General features: G+C 49.1%; 1 protein-coding gene across 6 annotated transcripts in view; it reads left to right on the top strand.

Moving 5' to 3' along the window:
* Positions 1–25,485, top strand: part of LOC115151712 (probable cation-transporting ATPase 13A3) — a 67,903-nt gene that overhangs the window by 39,943 nt on the left and 2,475 nt on the right. For 5 of the 6 annotated variants that reach the window (XM_029695881.1, XM_029695882.1, XM_029695879.1 and 2 more), the window contains 24 exons: positions 8,045–8,114; positions 9,432–9,566; positions 10,063–10,135; positions 10,484–10,615; positions 10,765–10,941; positions 11,086–11,243; positions 11,456–11,644; positions 11,802–12,014; positions 12,298–12,417; positions 12,677–12,694; positions 12,797–12,950; positions 16,089–16,334; positions 17,643–17,815; positions 18,246–18,368; positions 18,462–18,541; positions 18,666–18,708; positions 18,818–18,927; positions 19,905–20,001; positions 20,131–20,203; positions 20,352–20,529; positions 20,865–21,049; positions 21,231–21,319; positions 21,484–21,564; positions 24,695–24,787. In XM_029695881.1, the coding sequence (XP_029551741.1) occupies positions 8,045–8,114; positions 9,432–9,566; positions 10,063–10,135; positions 10,484–10,615; positions 10,765–10,941; positions 11,086–11,243; positions 11,456–11,644; positions 11,802–12,014; positions 12,298–12,417; positions 12,677–12,694; positions 12,797–12,950; positions 16,089–16,334; positions 17,643–17,815; positions 18,246–18,368; positions 18,462–18,541; positions 18,666–18,708; positions 18,818–18,927; positions 19,905–20,001; positions 20,131–20,203; positions 20,352–20,529; positions 20,865–21,049; positions 21,231–21,319; positions 21,484–21,564; positions 24,695–24,787 (3,010 nt within the window). The remainder of the gene's footprint in view (positions 1–8,044; positions 8,115–9,431; positions 9,567–10,062; positions 10,136–10,483; positions 10,616–10,764; positions 10,942–11,085; positions 11,244–11,455; positions 11,645–11,801; positions 12,015–12,297; positions 12,418–12,676; positions 12,695–12,796; positions 12,951–16,088; positions 16,335–17,642; positions 17,816–18,245; positions 18,369–18,461; positions 18,542–18,665; positions 18,709–18,817; positions 18,928–19,904; positions 20,002–20,130; positions 20,204–20,351; positions 20,530–20,864; positions 21,050–21,230; positions 21,320–21,483; positions 21,565–24,694; positions 24,788–25,485) is intronic. The other variant, XM_029695883.1, reaches the window with a different exon arrangement.

Genomic DNA, 25,485 nt, shown 5'->3' with positions numbered 1-25,485 from the left:
GTCACTCACCCAGCATCTAGAGGGAGGGAGAGAGAGAGGGTGTTCATGTGTGACTCACCCAGCATCTGGAGGGAGAGGGTGTTCATGTGTGACTCACCCAGCATCTAGAGGGAGAGGGTGTTCATGTGTGACTCACCCAGCATCTAGAGGGAGGGAGGGAGAGAGAGAGGGTGTTCATGTGTGACTCACCCAGCATCTAGAGGGAGGGAGAGAGAGAGAGAGGGGGTGTTCATGTGTGACCCACCCAGCATCTAGAGGGAGGGAGAGAGAGAGAGAGAGAGAGAGGGTGTTCATGTGTCACTCACCCAGCATCTAGAGGGAGGGAGAGGGAGAGGGTGTTCATGTGTGACTCACCCAGCATCTAGAGGGAGAGGGTGTTCATGTGTGACTCACCCAGCATCTAGAGGGAGAGGGTGTTCATGTGTGACTCACCCAGCATCTAGAGGGAGGGAGGGAGAGAGAGAGAGGGTGTTCATGTGTGACTCACCCGGCATCTAGAGGGAGGGAGGGAGGGAGGGAGAGTGTTCATGTGTGACTCACCCAGCATCTAGAGGGAGGGAGGGTGTTCATGTGTGACTCACCCAGCATCTAGAGGGAGGGAGGGAGAGGGAGAGGGTGTTCATGTGTGACTCACCCAGCATCTAGAGGGAGGGAGAGAGAGAGGGGGTGTTGATGTGTGACCCACCCAGCATCTAGAGGGAGTTAGAGAGAGAGAGAGAGGGTGTTCATGTGTGACTCACCCAGCATCTGGAGGGAGAGGGTGTTCATGTGTGACTCACCCAGCATCTAGAGGGAGAGGGTGTTCATGTGTGACTCACCCAGCATCTAGAGGGAGGGAGGGAGAGAGAGAGAGGGTGTTCATGTGTGACTCACCCAGCATCTAGAGGGAGGGAGAGAGAGAGAGAGAGAGAGAGGGGGTGTTCATGTGTGACCCACCCAGCATCTAGAGGGAGGGAGAGAGAGAGAGAGAGAGAGAGAGAGGGTGTTCATGTGTCACTCACCCAGCATCTAGAGGGAGGGAGAGAGAGAGGGGCTGTTCATGTGTGACTAACCCAGCATCTAGAGGGAGAGGGTGTTCATGTGTGACTCACCCAGCATCTAGAGGGAGGGAGGGAGAGAGAGAGAGGGTGTTCATGTGTGACTCACCCAGCATCTAGAGGGAGAGGGTGTTCATGTGTGACTCACCCAGCATCTAGAGGGAGAGGGTGTTCATGTTTGACTCACCCAGCATCTAGAGGGAGGGAGGGAGAGAGGGTGTTCATGTGTGACTCACCCAGCATCTAGAGGGAGGGAGGGAGGGAGAGAGAGAGGGTGTTTCATGTGTCACTCACCCAGCATCTCGAGGGAGGGAGGGAGGGTGTTCATGTGTGACTCACTCAGCATCTAGAGAGAGGGAGGGAGGGAGGGAGAGAGAGAGATGGTGTTCATGTGTGACTCACCCAGCATCTAGAGGGAGGGACGGAGGGAGGGTGGGAGAGAGAGAGGGTGTTCATGTGTGACTCACCCAGCATCTAGAGGGAGGGAGGGAGGGTGTTCATGTGTGACTCACCCAGCATCTAGAGGGAGAGGGAGAGAGGGAGAGGGAGAGAGGGAGTTCATGTTTGACTCACCCGGCATCGGGAGGGAGGGAGGGTGTTCATGTGTGACTCACCCAGCATCTAGAGGGAGAGAGAGAGGGTGTTCATGTGTGACTCACCCAGCATCTAGAGGGAGAGAGAGAGGGTGTTCATGTGTGACTCACCCAGCATCTAGAGGGAGAGGGAGAGGGTGTTCATGTGTGACTCACCCAGCATCTAGAGGGAGAGGGTGTTCATGTGTGACTCACCCAGCATCTCGAGGGAGGGAGGGTGAGAGAGGGTGTTCATGTGTGACTCACCCAGCATCTAGAGGGAGGGAGAGAGGGTGTTCATGTGTGACTCACCCAGCATCTAGAGGGAGGGAGAGAGTGTGTTCATGTGTGACTCACCCAGCATCTAGAGGGAGGGACGGAGGGAGGGTGGGAGAGAGAGAGGGTGTTCATGTGTGACTCACCCAGCATCTAGAGGGAGGGAGGGAGGGAGGGAGGGAGGGAGAGTGTTCATGTGTGACTCACCCAGCATCTAGAGGGAGGGAGGGTGTTCATGTGTGACTCACCCAGCATCTAGAGGGAGAGAGAGAGGGTGTTCATGTGTCACTCACCCAGCATCTAGAGGGAGGGAGGGAGGGAGAGAGAGAGGGTGTTCATGTGACTCACCCAGCATCTAGAGGGAGAGAGAGAGGGTGTTCATGTGTGACTCACCCAGCATCTAGAGGGAGAGGGAGAGGGTGTTCATGTGTGACTCACCCAGCATCTAGAGGGAGAGGGTGTTCATGTGTGACTCACCCAGCATCTCGAGGGAGGGAGGGTGAGAGAGGGTGTTCATGTGTGACTCACCCAGCATCTAGAGGGAGTTAGAGAGGGTGTTCATGTGTGACTCACCCAGCATCTAGAGGGAGGGAGAGAGGGTGTTCATGTGTGACTCACCCAGCATCTAGAGGGAGGGAGGGAGGGAGGGAGAGAGGGAGAGAGAGAGGGTGTTCATGTGTGACTCACCCAGCATCTAGAGGGAGAGGGGGTGGGTGTTCATGTGTGACTCACCCAGCATCTAGAGGGAGAGGGTGTTCATGTGTGACTCACCCAGCATCTAGAGGGAGGGAGAGAGGGTGTTCATGTGTGACTCACCCTGCATCTAGAGGGAGAGAGAGAGGGTGTTCATGTGTCACTCACCCAGCATCTAGAGGGAGGGAGAGGGAGAGGGTGTTCATGTGTGACTCACCCAGCATCTAGAGGGAGAGGGTGTTCATGTGTGACTCACCCAGCATCTAGAGGGAGAGGGTGTTCATGTGTGACTCACCCAGCATCTAGAGGGAGGGAGGGAGAGAGAGAGAGGGTGTTCATGTGTGACTCACCCGGCATCTAGAGGGAGGGAGGGAGGGAGGGAGAGTGTTCATGTGTGACTCACCCAGCATCTAGAGGGAGGGAGGGTGTTCATGTGTGACTCACCCAGCATCTAGAGGGAGGGAGGGAGAGGGAGAGGGTGTTCATGTGTGACTCACCCAGCATCTAGAGGGAGGGAGAGAGAGAGGGGGTGTTGATGTGTGACCCACCCAGCATCTAGAGGGAGTTAGAGAGAGAGAGAGAGGGTGTTCATGTGTGACTCACCCAGCATCTGGAGGGAGAGGGTGTTCATGTGTGACTCACCCAGCATCTAGAGGGAGAGGGTGTTCATGTGTGACTCACCCAGCATCTAGAGGGAGGGAGGGAGAGAGAGAGAGGGTGTTCATGTGTGACTCACCCAGCATCTAGAGGGAGGGAGAGAGAGAGAGAGAGAGAGGGGGTGTTCATGTGTGACCCACCCAGCATCTAGAGGGAGGGAGAGAGAGAGAGAGAGAGAGAGAGGGTGTTCATGTGTCACTCACCCAGCATCTAGAGGGAGGGAGAGAGAGAGGCTGTTCATGTGTGACTAACCCAGCATCTAGAGGGAGAGGGTGTTCATGTGTGACTCACCCAGCATCTAGAGGGAGGGAGGGAGAGAGAGAGAGGGTGTTCATGTGTGACTCACCCAGCATCTAGAGGGAGAGGGTGTTCATGTGTGACTCACCCAGCATCTAGAGGGAGAGGGTGTTCATGTTTGACTCACCCAGCATCTAGAGGGAGGGAGGGAGAGAGGGTGTTCATGTGTGACTCACCCAGCATCTAGAGGGAGGGAGGGAGGGAGAGAGAGAGGGTGTTCATGTGTCACTCACCCAGCATCTCGAGGGAGGGAGGGAGGGTGTTCATGTGTGACTCACTCAGCATCTAGAGAGAGGGAGGGAGGGAGGGAGAGAGAGAGATGGTGTTCATGTGTGACTCACCCAGCATCTAGAGGGAGGGACGGAGGGAGGGTGGGAGAGAGAGAGGGTGTTCATGTGTGACTCACCCAGCATCTAGAGGGAGGGAGGGAGGGTGTTCATGTGTGACTCACCCAGCATCTAGAGGGAGAGGGAGAGAGGGAGAGGGAGAGAGGGAGTTCATGTTTGACTCACCCGGCATCGGGAGGGAGGGAGGGTGTTCATGTGTGACTCACCCAGCATCTAGAGGGAGAGAGAGAGGGTGTTCATGTGTGACTCACCCAGCATCTAGAGGGAGAGAGAGAGGGTGTTCATGTGTGACTCACCCAGCATCTAGAGGGAGAGGGAGAGGGTGTTCATGTGTGACTCACCCAGCATCTAGAGGGAGAGGGTGTTCATGTGTGACTCACCCAGCATCTCGAGGGAGGGAGGGTGAGAGAGGGTGTTCATGTGTGACTCACCCAGCATCTAGAGGGAGGGAGAGAGGGTGTTCATGTGTGACTCACCCAGCATCTAGAGGGAGGGAGAGAGTGTGTTCATGTGTGACTCACCCAGCATCTAGAGGGAGGGACGGAGGGAGGGTGGGAGAGAGAGAGGGTGTTCATGTGTGACTCACCCAGCATCTAGAGGGAGGGAGGGAGGGAGGGAGGGAGGGAGAGTGTTCATGTGTGACTCACCCAGCATCTAGAGGGAGGGAGGGTGTTCATGTGTGACTCACCCAGCATCTAGAGGGAGAGAGAGAGGGTGTTCATGTGTCACTCACCCAGCATCTAGAGGGAGGGAGGGAGGGAGAGAGAGAGGGTGTTCATGTGACTCACCCAGCATCTAGAGGGAGAGAGAGAGGGTGTTCATGTGTGACTCACCCAGCATCTAGAGGGAGAGGGAGAGGGTGTTCATGTGTGACTCACCCAGCATCTAGAGGGAGAGGGTGTTCATGTGTGACTCACCCAGCATCTCGAGGGAGGGAGGGTGAGAGAGGGTGTTCATGTGTGACTCACCCAGCATCTAGAGGGAGTTAGAGAGGGTGTTCATGTGTGACTCACCCAGCATCTAGAGGGAGGGAGAGAGGGTGTTCATGTGTGACTCACCCAGCATCTAGAGGGAGGGAGGGAGGGAGGGAGAGAGGGAGAGAGAGAGGGTGTTCATGTGTGACTCACCCAGCATCTAGAGGGAGAGGGGGTGGGTGTTCATGTGTGACTCACCCAGCATCTAGAGGGAGAGGGTGTTCATGTGTGACTCACCCAGCATCTAGAGGGAGGGAGAGAGGGTGTTCATGTGTGACTCACCCTGCATCTAGAGGGAGGGAGAGAGGGTGTTCATGTGTGACTCACCCAGCATCTAGAGGGAGGGAGAGAGGGTGTTCATGTGTGACTCACCCAGCATCTAGAGGGAGGGAGAGAGGGTGTTCATGTGTGACTCACCCAGCATCTAAAGGGAGGGAGAGAGGGTGTTCATGTGTGACTCACCCAGCATCTAGAGGGAGGGAGAGAGGGTGTTCATGTGTGACTCACCCAGCATCTAGAGGGAGGGAGAGAGGGTGTTCATGTGTGACTCACCCAGCATCTAGAGGGAGGGAGAGAGGGTGTTCATGTGTGACTCACCCAGCATCTAAAGGGAGGGAGAGAGGGTGTTCATGTGTGACTCACCCAGCATCTAGAGGGAGGGAGAGAGGGTGTTCATGTGTGACTCACCCAGCATCTAGAGGGAGGGAGGGAGAGAGAGAGGGTGTTCATGTGTGACTCACCCAGCATCTAGAGGGAGGGAGAGAGAGGGTGTTCATGTGTGACTCACCCAGCATCTAGAGGGAGAGAGAGAGGGTGTTCATGTGTCACTCACCCAGCATCAAGAGGGAGGGAGGGAGGGAGGGAGAGAGAGAGGGTGTTCATGTGTGACTCACCCAGCATCTAGAGGGAGGGAGAGAGAGGGTGTTCATGTGTGACTCACCCAGCATCTAGAGGGAGAGGGAGAGGGTGTTCATGTGTGACTCACCCAGCATCTAGAGGGAGAGGGTGTTCATGTGTGACTCACCCAGCATCTAGAGGGAGAGGGTGTTCATGTGTGACTCACCCAGCATCTAGAGGGAGGGAGAGAGGGTGTTCATGTGTGACTCACCCAGCATCTAGACGGATGGAGAGAGGGTGTTCATGTGTGACTCACCCAGCATCTAGAGGGAGTGAGAGAGGGTGTTCATGTGTCACTCACCCAGCAGCTAGAGGGAGGGAGGGAGGGAGGGAGAGAGAGAGGGTGTTCATGTGTGACTCACCCAGCATCTAGAGGGAGAGGGTGTTCATGTGTGACTCACCCAGCATCTAGAGGGAGAGGGTGTTCATGTGTGACTCACCCAGCATCTAGAGGGAGAGGGTGTTCATGTGTGACTCACCCAGCATCTAAAGGGAGGGAGGGAGAGAGAGAGGGTGTTCATGTGTCACTCACCCAGCATCTAGAGAGAGGGAGGGAGGGAGAGAGAGAGGGTGTTCATGTGTGACTCACCCAGCATCTAGAGAGATGGAGGGAGGGAGAGAGAGAGGGTGTTCATGTGTGACTCACCCAGCATCTAGAGGGAGGGAGAGAGGGTGTTCATGTGTGACTCACCCATCATCTAGAGGGAGGGAGAGAGAGGGTGTTCATGTGTGACTCACCCAGCATCTAGAGGGAGAGAGAGAGGGTGTTCATGTGTGACTCACCCAGCATCTAGAGGGAGGGAGAGAGGGTGTTCATGTGTGACTCACCCAGCATCTAGAGGGAGGGAGAGAGAGGGTGTTCATATGTGACTCACCCAGCATCTAGAGGGAGGGAGAGAGGGTGTTCATATGTGACTCACCCATCATCAAGAGGGAGGGAGGGAGAGAGAGGGTGTTCATGTGTGACTCACCCAGCATCTAGAGGGAGGGAGAGAGGGTGTTCATGTGTGACTCACCCAGCATCTAGAGGGAGAGAGAGAGGGTGTTCATGTGTGACTCACCCATCATCTAGAGGGAGGGAGAGAGGGTGTTCATGTGTGACTCACCCAGCATCTAGAGGGAGAGAGAGAGGGTGTTCGTGTGTGACTCACCCAGCATCTAGAGGGAGAGAGAGAGGGTGTTCATGTGTGACTCACCCATCATCTAGAGGGAGGGAGAGAGGGTGTTCATGTGTGACTCACCCAGCATCTAGAGGGAGAGAGAGAGGGTGTTCATGTGTGACTCACCCAGCATCTAGAGGGAGAGAGAGAGGGTGTTCATGTGTGACTCACCCAGCATCTAGAGGGAGGGAGAGAGGGTGTTCATGTGTGACTCACCCAGAATCTAGAGGGAGAGAGAGAGGGTGTTCATGTGACTCACCCAGCATCTAGAGGGAGGGAGAGAGGGTGTTCATGTGTGACTCACCCAGCATCTAGAGGGAGGGAGAGAGAGGGTGTTCATATGTGACTCACCCAGCATCTAGAGGGAGGGAGAAAGGGTGTTCATGTGTGACTCACCCAGCATCTAGAGGGAGAGAGAGAGGGTGTTCATGTGTGACTCACCCAGCATCTAGAGGGAGAGAGAGAGGGTGTTCATGTGTGACTCACCCATCATCTAGAGGGAGGGAGAGAGGGTGTTCATGTGTGACTCACTCATCATCTAGAGGGAGGAGAGAGGGTGTTCATGTGTGACTCACCCAGCATCTAGAGGGAGGGAGAGGGTGTTCATGTGTGACTCACCCAGCATCTAGAGGGAGGGAGAGAGAGGGTGTTCATGTGTGACTCACCCAGCATCTAGAGGGAGGGAGAGGGTGTTCATGTGTGACTCACCCATCATCTAGAGGGAGGGAGAGAGGGTGTTCATGTGTGACTCACTCATCATCTAGAGGGAGGAGAGAGGGTGTTCATGTGTGACTCACCCAGCATCTAGAGGGAGGGAGAGGGTGTTCATGTGTGACTCACCCAGCATCTAGAGGGAGGGAGAGAGAGGGTGTTCATGTGTGACTCACCCAGCATCTAGAGGGAGGGAGAGGGTGTTCATGTGTGACTCACCCATCATCTAGAGGGAGGGAGAGAGGGTGTTCATGTGTTACTCTGACCTACTTAATGTAGCGCTGTCAGTGTCGCACCTTATCAATGGTTTTATTAGACACACTGTGTCTGTGTGTGTGAGACAAACATTTGTTATAAAGTTGAATGAGTTGTTAGTTTGAACTGTAAATGCTCAACCTTTTGTTCTCTCGTGCTTTCCCACAGGAGACTGTTTTTCGGAGTGAATGAAATTGCAGTGAAAGTGCCTTCAGTTTTCAAGCTGCTAATCAAAGAGGTAGGAGAGGTGTTGGGTGTAAATGGGAATAAGGTGTTCATACCCACTACTTAAAGGATGCTTGATTTTCTTACCAGAGCTCATTTTCTCTGACAACTAATTGATAACATAAGTCTATATGAATTATTTACATCCAAAGGTGCCTATCGAAATGAATAGCTAATTTATCTGAGATAATAATGAAGATAATGAGCTCCTGTGCCTGCCATTCTAATGGGAAAGTTCTGTTGAATGGAAATGAATAGCTAATTTATCTGAGATAATAATGAAGATAATGAGCTCCTGTGCCTGCCATTCTAATGGGAAAGTTCTGTTGAATGGAAATGAATAGCTAATTTATCTGAGATAATAATGAAGATAATGAGCTCCTGTGCCTGCCATTCTAATGGGAAAGTTCTGTTGAATGGAAATGAATAGCTAATTTATCTGAGATAATGATGAAGATAATGAGCTCCTGTGCCTGCCATTCTAATGGGAAAGTTCTGTTGAATGGAAATGAATAGCTAATTTATCTGAGATAATAATGAAGATAATGAGCTCCTGTGCCTGCCATTCTAATGGGAAAGTTCTGTTGAATGGAAATGAATAGCTAATTTATCTGAGATAATGATGAAGATAATGAGCTCCTGTGCCTGCCATTCTAATGGGAAAGTTCTGTTGAATGGAAATGAATAGCTAATTTATCTGAGATAATAATGAAGATAATGAGCTCCTGTGCCTGCCATTCTAATGGGAAAGTTCTGTTGAATGGAAATGAATAGCTAATTTATCTGAGATAATGATGAAGATAATGAGCTCCTGTGCCTGCCATTCTAATGGGAAAGTTCTGTTGAATGGAAGCCAACTTGGCTTTAAGCTTTTTTTCTGACCGGCCAGATTTAGATTCTGAGTTGTTGCGGCGAGGTTGTCTTTTGTCTAATGAGTGAACACTGTGAACAGGGCCAACAATGGCCGTAAAAACAGCTTTTCCACCTCCGCGGTTCCTCTCAGCTCCTTATTGTCTTTCTATCTCTCTGACGTCTCTCTCGCTCTCTTTGACCTCACGGTCTCTGCGACAGTCTCCATGTCTTTGTGCTCTGTCTGTCTCCCTCTCTCTCTCTCTGTCTGCTGCACTCTCTGTATAAAGAAACAAATTGAACCATGTGTCAATAGAGATATTTCACATTTATACCCTTTTCACACTATTGAGCCAAACATGAGATATTATGGTTAGCCTGCTATAGGGCTTAATCAGGCATTATTCTAGTGAATGTGAAAGTGGATGTCTTGTTGCAGCTTGTTGTTTGACATGCCTCTTTCTTTCCCTCCCTCCTGCAGGTCCTCAACCCTTTCTACATCTTCCAGCTCTTCAGTGTGATCCTGTGGAGCGCTGATGAGTACTACTACTATGCCGCAGCCATCGTCTTTATGTCCGTTATTTCCATAGCTACCTCTCTGTACACCATCAAAAAGGTGTGTCTGTCCCCGCCTCTTGGTCTTCCCTTTCTGACTCTCTCTCAACCCCTCTCATCCCCAATCTTATTATTCCTTCCACAATTTGGAAAAATGTATTCAGTAATCAAAAGGTGAGTCTGGGGCCTTTCTGAACTGGCTTGAACTAGGCTCATCTGGACAAAACAGACTTTAGCCCCCACCCCACTCTAGGGCCCTGGGTTCACCCCCTTACAATCACACTGCATAAGTAGAGAGATGGAGGGAGGTGAAGGGGTGGAGGCTTCTCCCGGGGCCCTAGGTTTACACAAAGAGAAGGAGAAAGCCCCCTTAGAATCACACAGCATATGGAAGAGGGAGATAAAGAGAGAGGTTGGATGGATGATAGATGGATGGGGAGGGGGAAGCAAAGTCTTCTCTGGAAATTTCAAGGGACATTGAGAATCTATTAACTAGAAGCCTGTTTTTGTAGCACCTGACGTGTGGTTATGCTTATTGGCTGTTCTCTCCTTTTCAGCAATACGTCACGCTTCATGACATGGTGTCAGCACACAGTATTGTCCGAGTTTCAGTCTGCAGAGCCAGTAACGGTTTGTCTAATATACCTCACTAAGATTTCATGCACTTTGACTAGTGTTCAATTCACCAGTAGAACGGCACACTTATCCGTGTGTGTGTGTGTGTGTGTGTGCACGCTCCTACAGCGGGCTCAGGCTGTGCATGTGATGCCTCAGCATTTTCCCCCTGCTGCCCAGAAGGGTGTGAGTAATGTATGATGTTCTGAACAAGACTGGGGCTCTGACGCACAGAATTCCTCTTTTATCCTCGTCCCTTCCTTCCACTCCTCACTCCCTCTGTACTTTCCCTGCATTCCCCTCCTCTCTCCCCCTCTCCCTTCTCTCCACACCTGCTCTCCCCTCTGTGTTGAATCCTAATAGACATCGAGGAGGCCCTGTCCACTGACCTGGTGCCCGGCGACGTCATGGTCATCCCTAGCAACGGGACCATTATGCCCTGCGACGCGGTGCTGGTCAGCGGTACATGCATCGTCAACGAGAGCATGCTGACAGGTGAGACTTTGAGATTCTGCCTTCTCGCTCTCTGTCACTGCTGGTCACTTGCCAAATACAAAATTCTAAAATATATTTATTTGACATTTGTGCAAAGCCTCACACAACACTACACTCTGTAAATACCTGGCTCTTCGTCCTCCCCCAAGGCGAGAGTGTGCCAGTCACCAAGACCAACCTCCCCAACCCGGGCGAAGGGGACAAGGAGGGTGACGTGGCTTACAGCATGGAGGAGCACAAGAGACACACCCTCTTCTGTGGCACGCACGTCATACAGACCCGCTTCTACTCAGGGGAGCTGGTCAAGGCAGTGGTGGTCCGCACAGGTTAGCCGTCTGTGTGTCCGTTCGTGTTCTCACAGCACACACAGTATACCTTTCCAAGTTGTTGTACGATCATGATCTGATTTTGGATAAGAAAATAAGGAGCGTTTACCATATTGTGATTGTAGCTCCTCCTCCATCCCCCAGGTTTCAGCACGGCTAAGGGCCAGCTGGTGCGCTCCATCCTGTACCCCAAGCCCACCGACTTCAAGCTGTACCGCGACGCCTACCTCTTCCTGCTGTGCCTGGTGGCTATAGCTGGCATCGGCTTTGTCTACTCCATCGTCCTCAGCGTCATGAACAAGGTACTGGGCCACACAGTACACTATACTCTGGCTGGGCTACTGCTGGGCTGGGGAGGGAGTGGGAGGGAGAGTGACGAGTCCTATAGAGGCTGTAGAAGGTTTCTATGTCACAGTGGACTATTATGGCTAGTTAGCTTCACAACCAATTCAATCCCTACATTAACCCCTGCTGTATTGTCATTTTTGTCCTTACCTTCTCTGCTGTAACCCAGGTACCAGCCAAGACCATCATCATTGAGTCCCTGGACATCATCACCATCACCGTGCCCCCCGCGCTGCCCGCTGCCATGACGGCGGGCATCGTGTACGCCCAGCGCCGCCTCAAACGCATCGGCATCTTCTGCATCAGCCCCCAGAGGATCAACATCTGTGGCCAGCTCAACCTGGTCTGCTTCGACAAGGTGGAGACACACACACACACACACACACACACACACTGGTAGAGGAGAGGCTGTGCTGGGGAAACTAGTCATGGTCTGGTGATCCGGCATGGTAATCGCCCTGCTCAACAGTTAGTTCTATATATCTCCCCTATTCACTTTGTGCCTCTGTCCTCAGACAGGTACACTCACAGAGGATGGATTAGACCTGTGGGGAGTCCAGAGAGTGGAGAAGGGGACTTTCCACCTGTCAGAGGAGAATGCCTACAAGGACACTCTGGTTAAGTCCCAGTTTGTAGCCTGCATGGCCACCTGCCACTCTCTTACCAATATCGATGGCAAGCTGTCCGGAGACCCTCTGGATCTGAAGATGTTCGAGGCCACAGGCTGGGTGAGTGACTGAAACTTTACCCTTAATCTCTGACCTGTGTGTCCTTCACTCTTTCTTTACCCAAACAATGTGTTTCATGCTCAGAAATGTTGACTCAATATGTTGCTTTGAGAGATTTTCAGACATATATTTGCTTCTCCCTGACTTTCAATGTTGTTCCGATCACACTTACGGTATCCATTTTGAGATGCTGGTCAGCTGAAATCTTGACTTTAGATTTTGTAATGTTGACTCCTCTCCTGACGGTGTCCTCTCTCCTACCTCCTCTCCCTCTCCCTGTCAGATCCTGGAGGAGGCCACTGAGGAGGAGACCTCCCTCCACAACCGCATCATGCCCACCGTGGTGCGGCCCCCCAAGCAACTGATGCCCCCCGAGCCCGTCATGTCACCTGAACAGGACATGGTACGAACAGGTTACCCCTCCTGAGAGCAAGGCTCAGTGCTGCCCCCAATGGACACCCACCCTCAGCATTGATCATGTCTCCCTCATCACATGTTGATTTGGTCTGTTGCTGTTAGCTCTTGGTCATGTGTAAACTTTAAGTTCATGTTAATCATAGTATCTGGGTTTTCTATGTTCACATTCTATGTTCCTCTCGCATTCTTTGAAATGCACTGTTTGATTGTACATTCACTCTATTTTCTTCTCTTTCACATTGTAGGAGCTGTATGAGTTGTCGGTAAGTCGTGCAATCTCAAGTTTTGAATATTTATTGTACCTTTACGTAGAGGTGAAAGATCTGGAGGTTAAAGGTCATTCTGTGTGTTGTGTCCTCATGCAGTCGGCCTATGAGATTGGTATCGTGCGTCAATTCCCCTTCTCCTCGGCACTGCAGAGGATGTGTGTGGTGGCCCGTCTGCTGGGGGAGAAGCGTATGGACGCCTACCTCAAGGGGGCGCCAGAGGTGGTGGCCAGCCTCTGCAAGAAAGACACTGGTTGGTCTCTTAACTGTTTACTCATAATTTGCCTATACACTTTGCAGACGCTCCTATTGAGAAGAAGTTAGTCAGTATAGTAACGAACGAATGCTCTGCTACTGAAATGTTAGTCCCTTGGTCTAACCATGTGAGATAATCGACCGCTTTGATGTCAGCGGTGTCGTGGCATGATCACAAAGACCAGCAGGTTTACTGCCTGGAATCTTGTCTTTTCCTTCAGTTCCAATACGTTTGGGAACCCATCTCTCACTCACTCTCACATACACAAAACATTTCTATTTAAGGGCTTTATCGGCATGGGAAACCAATGTTTACTTTGCCAAAGCAAGTGAAATGGATAATAAACTATAAAACATTTACTGTGAACATTACACTTACAAAAGTTTCAAAATAATAGACATTTCAATGTCATATGTCTAAACTCAGCAAAAAAAGAAATGTCCTCTGTCAACTGTGTTTATTTTCTGTCAACTGTTTATTTTCAGCAAACTTAACATGTGTAAGTATTTGTATGACCATAACAAGATTCAACAACTGAGACAAACTGAACAAGTTCCACAGACATGTGACTAACAGAAATTGAATAATGTGTCCCTGAACAAAGGGGGGTCAAAATCAAAAGTAACAGTCAGTATCTGGTGTGGCCACCAGCTGCATTAAGTATTGCAGTGCATCTCCTCCTCATGGACTGCACCAGATTTTCCAGTTCTAGCTGTGAGATGTTACCCCACTCTTCCACCAAGGCACCTGCAAGTTCCCGGACATTTCTGGGGGGGGAATGGCCCTGGCCCTCACCCTCCGATCTAACAGGTTCCAGACGTGCTCAATGGGATTGAGATCCGGGCTCTTCGCTGGCCATGGCAGAACACTGACATTCCTGTCTTGCAGGAAATCACGCACAGAACGAGCAGTATGGCTGGTGGCATTGTCATGCTGGAGGGTCATGTCAGGATGAGCCTGCAGGAAGGGTACCACATGAGGGAGGAGGATGTCTTCCCTGTAACGCACAGCGTTGAGATTGCCTGCAATGACAACAAGCTCAGTCCGATGATGCTGTGACACACCGCCCCAGACCATGACGGACCCTCCACCTCCAAATCGATCCCGCTCCAGAGTACAGGCCTCAGTATAACGCTCATTCCTTCAACGATAAATACAAATCCGACCATCACCCCTGGTGAGACAAAACCGCAACTCGTCAGTGAAGAGCACTTTTTGCCAGTCCTGTCTGGTCCAGCAACCGTGGGCTTGTGCCCATAGGTGACGTTGTTGCCGGTGATGTCTGGTGAGGACCTGCCTTACAACAGGCCTACAAGCCCTCAGTCCAGCCTCTCTCAGCCTATTGTGGACAGTCTGACCACTGATGGAGGGATTGTGCGTTCCTGGTGTAACTCGGGCAGTTGTTGTTGCCTTCCTGTACCTGTCCCGCAGGTGTGATGTTCAGATGTACCGATCCTGTGCAGGTGTTGTTACACGTGGTCTGTCCTGTCTCCCTGTAGCGCTGTCTTAGGTGTCTCACAGTACGGACATTGCAATTTATTGCCCTGGCCACATCTGCAGTCCTCATGCCTCCTTGCAGCATGCCTAAGGCACGTTCACGCAGATGAGCAGGGACCCTGGGCATCTTTCTTTTGCGGTTTTTCAGAGTCAGTAGAAAGGCCTCTTTAGTGTCCTAAGTTTTCATAACTGACCTTAATTGTCTACCGTCTGTAAGCTGTTAGTGTCTTAACGACCGTTCCACAGGTGCATGTTCATTAATTGTTTATGATTCATTGAACAAGCATGGGGAACCGTGTTTAAACCCTTTACAATGAAGATCTGTGAAGTTATTTGGATTTTTACGAATTGTCTTTTGAAAGACTGTGTCCTGAAAAAGGGACGTTTCATTTTTTTTGCTGAGTTTATTCAGTGTTGTAATGATGTGCAAATAGTTAAAGTACAAAAGCGAAAATTAATAAACATAAATATAGGTTGTATTTACAATGGTGTTTGTTCTTCACTGGTTGCCCTTTTTCTTGTGGCAATGGGTCACAAATCTGCTGTGATGGCACACTGTGGTATTTCACCCAATAGATATGGGAGTTTATCAAAATTGGATTTGTTCTTTAATTCTTTGTGGGTCTGTGTAATCTGAGGGAAATATGTGTCTCTAATATGGTCATACATTTGGCAGGAGGTTTCCACCTAATTTTGTGGGCAGTGTGCACAGAGCCTGTCTTCTCTTGAGAGCCAGGTCTGCCTTCGGCGGCCTTTCTCAATAGCAAGGCTATGCTCACTGAGTCTGTACATAGTCAAAGCTTTCCTTATGTTTGGGTGAGTCACAGTGGTCAGGTATTCTGCCACTGTGTACTCTCTGTTTAGGGCCAAATAGCATTCTAGTTTGCTCTGTTTTTTGGTAAATTCTTTCCAATGTGTCAAGTAATTATCTTTTTGTTTTCTCATGATTTGGTTGGGTCTAATTCTGTCTGTCTGTCTGTCTGTCTGTCTGTCTGTGTGTCTGTGTGTCTCTCTCTCTCTCTCTCTCTCTGTCTGTCTGTGTCTGTCTTTCTCTCTCTTTCTCTCTCTGTCTGTCTGTGTCTCTCTCTCTCTCTGTCTGTCTGTGTCTGTCTCTCTCTCTGTCTGTCTGTGTCTGTCTCTCTCTCTGTCTGTCTGTGTCTGTCTGTCTCTCTCTCTGTCTGTGTCTGTCTGTCTGTCTCTCTCTCTCTCTGTCTGTCTGTGTCTGTCTCTCTCTCTGTCTGTGTCTCTCTCTCTCTCTCTCTCTCTCTCTCTGTCTCTCTCTGTCTGTCTGTCTCTCTGTCTGTCTCTCTCTCTCTCTCTCTCTCTCTCTGTCTGTGTCTCTCTCTCTCTCTCTCTCTCTCTCTGTCTGTGTCTCTCTCTCTGTCTGTCTGTGTCTGTCTTTCTCTCTCTTTCTCTCTCTGTCTGTCTGTGTCTCTCTCTCTCTCTGTCTGTCTGTGTCTGTCTCTCTCTCTGTCTGTCTGTGTCTGTCTGTCTCTCTCTCTGTCTGTGTCTGTCTCTCTCTCTCTCTCTCTGTCTGTGTCTGTCTGTCTTTCTCTCTCTCTCTCTCTCTCTCTCTCTCTCTCTCTCTCTCTCTCTCTCTCTCTCTGTGTGTCTGTATCTCTGTCTCTGTGTGTATAGTTCCAGAAGACTTTGCAGAGGTTCTGGAGGACTACACCAAGCAGGGCTTCCGGGTCATCGCCCTGGCCCACCGCCGTCTTGAGTCCAAACTCACCTGGCACAAAGTCCAGAATGTCAACAGGGATCAGATGGAGGCCAACATGGAGTTCCTGGGGCTGATCATCATGCAGAACAAGCTGAAGGCTGAGACCTCCGGGGTACTGCAGGACCTCCACAGGGCACACATCCGCACCGTCATGGTCACTGGTGAGAAAGCTGGCACACCAACATGTTTAACATATTAACAGACATTCAGTAACACACTAAATCTATCCTTCCTCCCTGCAGTAGACTTTACTTTTTGTTGTCGTTTTCAAAGTTTGATGGAGGTATTCCTGGAATCCTGACGAAGAAAGTTCTGGGTCTTGCAGCTTAACGGGCAGAAAGCTCAAGTCCAGCCCGTCCCTCTCTTTCTCTCGCTCTCTCTTTCGCTCTCTCTTTCTCTCTTGCTTTCAGCAGTGTAAATGTAATCAAACTATCAGACAGAATTTGAGCGCCCGCCAAGTCCTTTCATGCGGGTCGCTGGTCCAGAGCCAGTACCCGCAGGCCACCCGATCCCACACACAACCCCTACCCAGGTTTGGAGTGTCACAATGGGGATAGCGCCAGGACAATTCCCCTGTCTCACACTCCAGAGAATAGAATGCAGTCCCCTCTTAGGAAATGATTTGTGATCTGTTTGGTGTTCCCCCTCATGGTTTTGAGTAGGTTTGTGCTTAAGGGCAACACACTGAGTATACCAAACATTAGGAAACACCTCACCCTCAGAACAGACTCAATTCGTCAGGGCATGGACTCTACAAAGTGTTAAACAACCTCAACTCATCAGGGCATGGACTCTACAAAGTGTTAAACAACCTCAACTCATCAGGGCATGGACTCTACAAAGTGTTAAACAACCTCAACTCATCAGGGTGTGGACTCTACAAAGTGTTAAACAACCTCAACTCATCAGGGCGTGGACTCTACAAAGTGTTAAACAACCTCAACTCATCAGGGCGTGGACTCTACAAAGTGTTAAACAACCTCAACTCATCAGGGCGTGGACTCTACAAAGTGTTAAACAACCTCAACTCATCAGGGCATGGACTCTACAAAGTGTTAAAAGCGTTCCACAGGGATGCTGGCCCATGTTGACTCCAATGCTTTCCACAGTTGTGTCAAGTTGGCTGGATATCTATTGGGTGGTGGTCCATTACTGAAGCACACAGGAAACTGTTGAGCGTGAAAATACCCAGCAGCATTGCAATTCTTGACACATTCGAACTGGTGCGCCTGGCGCCTATTACCATACTCTGTTCAAAGGCACTTAAGTCTTCTGTCTTTCCCATTCAGCCTCAATGGCACACAAACACAATCCATGTCTCAGTAGCCTCATGCCTTAAAAATCCTTCTGTAACCTGTCTCCTCCCCTTCATGTACACTGATTGAAGTGGATCATAGTTTTCACCTGGATGAATCTGGTCAGTGTGTTTTAATGGTTTGTATACTCAGTGTAAAACATCTCTCCTCCAGGTGACAACATGTTGACAGCCATCTCGGTGGCTAGGGACTGTGGCATGATTCCCCCTCAGGACCAGGTCATCATCGCCGACGCGCTGCCCCCTAAAGATGGCCAGGCGGCCAAGATCACTTGGCGCTACGCAGACAACCCCAGCAAACACGTGGGCAAAGCCCCGCATCTGGAGGTGAGGGACCCCTGGTGGTGGGTGTGGCTCATTACAGCTCTGACAGACAGACACAGACACACACACACACTGATCCTCCTCAGATCCATGCAGGACAACATCAGAACTCAGAAATTGCCCGGTGAGCACACGCAGCAGGAATGGATAAATGAATGTGTGTGTTCTGTGTTCATGACACTGGCACACACAGAGGTCAGCCAGCCAGCCAGTCATTGTGTCAGATTGTCTAGATGCTATCAGGGATATGTATATTTAGTGGCAGACCTCGAGGTCTCCACATCAGTTTATATGGAAACTGAAGTTATTTGTCTCTAGCTTGAACGATTGTTAATCTACATAAGCCATGTTGTACCATTCAATCATTTACAAGATGTCACTCTTCCCTTGCTTACCTGCACCTGCTTTTCCCCACCCCTTCCTGTCCCAACAGGAAGTAGAGATCAATCTAGAGGATGTGCGTCACACTCACAAGCCTCAGGACCAGTACCACTTTGCTATGAGTGGCAAGTCCTTTGCTGTCATCACCGAGCACTTTCAGGACCTGCTGCAGAAGGTCCACCACCCCTCCATTCCCCTATAAACACATAGCTACTGCTGTTGGGATGTGGTTGTGTCTAATGCATTGTTGTTGACCTATCTGGTGTAGTTGGTGCTGCATGGCACCGTGTTTGCCAGAATGGCCCCCGACCAGAAGACCGAGCTCATTGAGGCACTGCAGAGTGTGGAGTGAGTAGAAACACTGACTCAGTACACACTCTCACCCTCTTCATAGATCTGTTCAAATATTTTAAAAACATTTCATTAATTACATTTACAACAGTCAAATGATCTTCTCTTTCCCCATCTGCAGTTATTTTGTGGGCATGTGTGGAGACGGTGCAAACGATTGTGGTGTAAGTACAGACTCTTTGAAAGCATGCAAATAGAAGTAAAGACTGTCATTCTTTTAAATGTTCTTGTTTCTGACGACTTTCTACCGTCTCCTCCACCCTCGCTCTCCAGGCTTTGAAGAGGGCTCACGGTGGGATCTCTCTCTCTGAGCTGGAGGCCTCTGTAGCCTCTCCCTTCACCTCCAGGACCCCCAACATCTCCTGTGTGCCTAGCCTCATCAGGTAGGCCTGCCCTGGGCCTCCAGCACCACAATACTACCCTACTGCCAAGCTGAACATGGCTAACAAACTAACACCACCCTACTGCCAAGCTGAACATGGCTAACAAACTAACACCACCCTACTGCCAAGCTGAACATGGCTAACAAACTAACACCACCCTACTGCCAAGCTGAACATGGCTAACAAACTAACACCACCCTACTGCCAAGCTGAACATGGCTAACAAACTAACACCACCCTACTGCCAAGCTGAACATGGCTAACAAACTAACACCATCCTACTGCCAAGCTGAACATGGCTAACAAACTAACACCACCCTACTGCCAAGCTGAACATGGCTAACAAACTAACACCATCCTACTGCCAAGCTGAACATGGCTAACAAACTAACACCATCCTACTGCCAAGTTGAACATGGCTAACAAACTAACACCACCCTACTGCCAAGCTGAACATGGCTAACAAACTAACACCATCCTACTGCCAAGCAGAGCATGGCAAACAAACTAACACCATCCTACTGCCAAGCTGAACATGGCTAACAAACTAACACCACCCTACTGCCAAGCTGAACATGGCTAACAAACTAACACCATCCTACTGCCAAGCTGAACATGGCTAACAAACTAACACCACCCTACTGCCAAGCTGAGCATGGCTAACAAACTAACACCACCCTACTGCCAAGCTGAACATGGCTAACAAACTAACACCATCCTACTGCCAAGCAGAGCATGGCAAACAAACTAACACCATCCTACTGCCAAGCTGAACATGGCTAACAAACTAACACCACCCTACTGCCAAGCTGAACATGGCTAACAAACTAACACCATCCTACTGCCAAGCTGAACATGGCTAACAAACTAACACCACCCTACTGCCAAGCTGAACATGGCTAATCAGTCAGCCTTATGAACTTGCATGCTGACTCACTTGTTTGCGCCGCAATAAAAAAATGACTCTTTCTCCACAGAGAAGGGCGAGCAGCTCTGATCACCTCCTTCTGTGTGTTCAAGTTCATGGCCCTGTACAGCATCATCCAGTACATCAGTGTCACCCTGCTCTACTCTGTGAGTACAGTACCCCTCCCTTAGTCTCTGCACTCCTGTCAGGAGATTACCTCAGAGATCCGATTAAATATGTCATTCTATGGATATTACTCTCTGGTGTATACAGTAGCTGACCTCTAACCTTGTCAGATCCTCAGTAACCTGGGAGACTTCCAGTTCCTCTTCATCGACATCGCAATCATCCTCCTCGTAGTCTTCACCAGTAAGTAAACAACATCAGTTAGATGGAGCGTTATGTTATTGCAAAATTCCCTTTTTTGATGCTGCAGACATTACTTGTTTGATCTACTACCAACTTTCTATCTTCTGGTTCCTTACTTCTCTCTTTCTCTCCCACCTTCTCTGTCCAGTGTCTCTGAACCCAGCGTGGAAGGAGCTGGTGTCGAGGCGTCCCCCCTCAGGTCTGATCTCAGGCCCACTGCTGTTCTCCGTGCTGACTCAGATCCTCATCTGTCTGGGCTTCCAGACCATCGCCTTCCTCTGGGTCCGACACCAGGCCTGGTACCACATCTGGACGCCACAGTCCGAGTGAGTCCAAGTTCAACCCCCACGATGACTACTGGACCTATTCAAAACACACTATTTGGAGGATAGCTGTATCAATCTAAAATCACCAATAAGACAGCTGTAACAAAACACCAATGGCCCAATGAGACAACTGTACCAGACCCAAAACAAACCAATAAGCCAACTGTAAACACAGTAACATTACCCGTGAATGTCTTCCTGTATGTCATTACCGCAAAGAGTAGGGACGTCGCCAGTAAGCTTTTGACTTGTAAAGCTGCTTCCTGCTAAACATCTCTGTGTGTGTGTGTGTGTGTGTGTGTGTGTGTGCGCCCCGTGTATCTCTCCTCTCCCAGTGCCTGCAACTCGTCCCTCCGTGCCAACTTGGGGCCGGAACACAACTCCTCAGAGGAGAGGGACGACCACAACATCAAGAACTACGAGAACACCTCCCTGTTCTACGTCTCCTCCTTCCAGTACCTCATCGTGGCCATCATCTTCTCCAAGGGGAAGCCCTTCAGACAGCCAAGCTACAAAAACTGTGAGGACCACTACTTACACCAATGTTCCCACATACCGACCTGAAAATCAGATAACGGTTTAAGTGTTGCTTCTAAAAATCAGTTGACGGTTTGAGATTTGTTGAAAGTGCAACATTGGGGTGAGTATCTTTTGCTGTGTGACTGACATGTTGGTTTTATCGTCTCTTCCGGTTTCTTCAGGGCCTTTTGTGGTGTCATGTATTGGCCTGTACATATTTCTGTTCTTCATCATGTTCTACCCTGTGTCTGCTATCGATGAATTCCTAGAGGTGAGTGGACGTCAACCATGAGAGACAAGCTTTATACAGATATTAGCCTCAAGCTTTGGTTGAATTGAGTCCTACAATAGTGATATTGTGACTGAACATGGCACTGCTCCACTGTCTGTTAAATGTACTCTTTGAACCTGTTTCTCTTTATATTTTTTATATAGATTGTGTGTGTTCCGTTTGAATGGAGAATCACTCTGTTCTTCATCATCATAGTCAATGCAGCCGTGTCTGTATTGGTGGAGGTAAGACACACACACACAAACGCACGCACATCAAAGTGAGATGTGCGCTGTCCATTTTGCATTATTCTGAGCTTTCTTTAGGTCATTTTCTCATATACAATTTTTGTTTTGTCATGCGATGTTTTCGTTAGTGGCGCTTCGGTTCAGTCAGGTGGTGCTGGATTGTGTGTTGACTGTGGCCTACTGACCAACTGGAGAGTGACTGTGGCCTACTGACCAACTGGAGAGTGACTGTGGCCTACTGACCAACTGGAGAGTGACTGTGGCCTACTGACCAACTGGAGAGTGACTGTGGCCTACTGACCAACTGGAGAGTGACTGTGGCCTACTGACCGACTGGAGAGTGACTGTGGCCTACTGACCGACTGGAGAGTGACTGTGGCCTACTGACCGACTGGAGAGTGACTGTGGCCTACTGACCGACTGGAGAGTGACTGTGGCCTACTGACCGACTGGAGAGTGACTGTGGCCTACTGACCGACTGGAGAGTGACTGTGGCCTACTGACCGACTGGAGAGTGACTGTGGCCTACTGACCGACTGGAGAGTGACTGTGGCCTACTGACCGACTGGAGAGTGACTGTGGCCTACTGACCGACTGGAGAGTGACTGTGGCCTACTGACCGACTGGAGAGTGACTGTGGCCTACTGACCGACTGGAGAGTGACTGTGGCCTACTGACCGACTGGAGAGTGACTGTGGCCTACTGACCGACTGGAGAGTGACTGTGGCAGAACATTAACAGATGAAGCTGAGGGTTGAGCCAGTGTCTGTCTGTCTGACATACCATTTGACTACCTTTTCATTATGGAAAAAGCCAGACATTCGGCCTTGTCTTTCATTGATGTAACCCAATGAAACTCTACCTTTAGCGAACACATACACACAATTCCTCCCAAAAAACATTCCTTACCCCAGGACTTCAACGGGTGACTATCCAAGAACATAAGGAAGAAGGAACACTCTATTTCTGCCTAGATTTGACATTCATTGACGGGACATACAAAAACAGGCTTAACATTTTGGCTTAATCGCCTTCATCACATCATTCCTACCTGTAAATACAACCTGCAATCACCACAGTGACTGCCATACTGTAGACGACTCATTCAATCTAATAGGTGGTTGGTTACACACCTAGTTCATTTTCTCTCTCTGTCAGAAAATGATGACCTAAAGCTTTGTGGCCCAATGATAATGGCTCACCAGTGATTTAGAAAATGCCCCTGGCTTACCCTGCACAGTAGAACAGTAGCACTACAGTGCCTTCAGGAAGTATTTACGCCCCTTGACTTTTTCCACGTTGTTACAGTCTGAATTTAAAATAGAAGAGAGAACATTTCACTGGCCTACACACAATACCCCATAACGTCAAAGTGGAATTATGTTTATTTTTACTAATTAATCCAAAATGAAAAGCTGAAATGTCTTGAGTCAATAAGTATTCAGTGTCTTTGTTATGGCAAGCCTAAATAAGTTCAGGAGTAAAAATGTGTTTAATAAGTGCACTGTGTGTAGTACTTGTGTTAATATGATTTTTGAATGACTACCCACACATACAAGTATCTGTAAGGTCCCTCAGTCGAGCAGTGCATTTCAAACACTGATTTAACCACAGTTGTCCAATGCCTCGCTAAGAAGGGCACCAATTTGTAGATGGGTAAAAATACAAAAAGTAGATATTGAATATCCCTTTGAGCATGGTGAAGTTATTCATTACACTTTTGATGGTGTATCAATACAACGATACAGGTGTCCTTCCTAACTCAGTTACAGGGGAGGAAGAAAACTGCTCAGGGATTTCACCATTAGGCCAATGGTCACTTTGAAACAGTTTGCATTTAATGGCTGTGATAGAAAATTGAGGATGGATCAACATTTTATTTACCCCACAATACTAACTAAAGACAAAGTGAAAAGGAAGCTTGTACAGAATATTCCAAAACATGCATCCTGTTTGCAACAAGGCACTAAAGTAATACTGCAAAATATGAGGCAAAGCGATTCACTTTTGGTCCTGAATACAAAGTGTTATGTTTGGGGCAAACTAATACACTCTCCATTTTTCCAACCATAGTGGTGGATGCATCTTGTGGGTATACTTGTAATCGTTAAGGACTGGAGTAAAAGAAGGAAAGAAAAAAAACCATAAAAAAACCCAGAATGGCACTAAGCACAGGCAAAAACCTGGTTGTCTGCTTCCCACCAGACACTGGGAGGTGAATTCACCTTTCAGCAGGACAATAACATAAAACACAAGGCCAAATCTACACTGGAGTTGCTTACCAAGAAGACAGTGAATGTTCCTGAGTGGCCGAGTTACAGTTTTGACTTAAATCTGCTTGACAATCTATGGCAGGACCTGAAATGGATGTCTAGCCATGATCAAAAACAACTGGAGAGCTTGAAGAATTTAGAAAAGAATAATGGGCAAATATTGTACAATCCAGGTGTGCACAGCTCTTGGACCTACCCAGAAAGACTCACAGCTGAAATCACTGCCAAAGGGGATTCTAACATGTATTGACTCAAGGGTGTGAATACTTAAGTAAAATAGATATTTCTGTGTGTCTTTTTCAATAAATGTGCAACATTTTCTAAAAACATATCTTTACTTTGGTATTGTGTGTAGATGGGTGAGAAAAAAAAACAATTTTAAATTCAGGCTGTAACGCATGTGGAATAAGTCCAGGGGTGTGAATACTTTCAGAAGACACTCTATATTACTGTGTTGCTCTTATCCCCCCTCTTGAGCCTCACAAGCCCAAGAACAGCTAAGCAGTGACAAGATGGTGCTCTCTCCAAAGCTGCCAACCTCTCACTCCCCAACCAATGACGCTCAATGGATAATCACCAGCAACGGATCTGTCATAAAACAAAATCATCACAACAAAATCCACTTTAAAAAGCACCGTTCTTCTGTTGTAGATGAAGTTAACACTCTCTCACTTTATTTGTTTTCATTTATCACGACTAAGGCACAGCCCTGAAATCACCCTAAATGTCCTTTCAATAGTTTGACTATTCAAAAAAAACTAATGTACAAAATCTTCTTGGGAGAAGCTGTGTGATCAAGTAGCCACGCTGCTCTTTGTAATTCTTTCCTGCCCACTGCGCCTATTATTCCATAGACCCTCGTCCTTGACGTCGTCTTATGGAAGCTTGTCTTCAGCCGAGACAAGCAGGGCGGCTATGGCACCACCCATGCCGCTCCAACAACACAGGTTGGGAAATCTGACACTCTCTTCCACCGTCGCTTTTCACCTCCCCCTATGCCCACCCTTTCTTTCCTTCCTTCTGTATACCCTCCCCAGACCTTGCATGTGCAGACCTGTTTCCGCTCTGGCCCCTCTTTCGCCCCCTGGTGGGTCTCCTGTGTTATTACTCTCCTCTGGGAACAAGATTACCCCAGTCTTCCCTCCTATCTAAAGCTCCAGCAGTAGTACAGATATTGCTCCAGTAAGCTCCCCCCCCCCCCCGTTGCATGTACCTCACAGCTTCCCTGTAAGCCGTTAAGAGTGGAAATAGCAGATCAGGTATGTCTACACTGCAGGTTAGCTGGTATGTCCCACACATGGTCACTCTTGGCCTCCTTTTATATGTAGCAGGTAAAATGTGCCCCCATTTCCAATTGCAAATAGTCACAATTACCTTTTTTGCTGAACTGCAGCATCTTAGCTTGTCTGCTTGTTTTGAGGTAATTCTCTGGCAGAAAAACTTCAATCCCCAAAACGTATTGCAATGCTGGACATTAATTTGAATGGCCTAAGAACATTTTCTGTTGAGGGGAAAGTTCCCCAGGAAATGATTTAATTGTCTCAATTATTAACCATTATAAAACAATGTGCATTCTGCAATAAAGTGAACCAATCTGAATCCCATCGCTACCTTCTTTTGGTTATATAGTGCATGTGGTGACATA

Source organism: Salmo trutta, chromosome 17 (genome assembly GCF_901001165.1).
Source record: "Salmo trutta chromosome 17, fSalTru1.1, whole genome shotgun sequence".
NCBI lineage: Eukaryota > Metazoa > Chordata > Actinopteri > Salmoniformes > Salmonidae > Salmo > Salmo trutta.
This window is presented reverse-complemented; position numbering and strand designations above follow the sequence as displayed.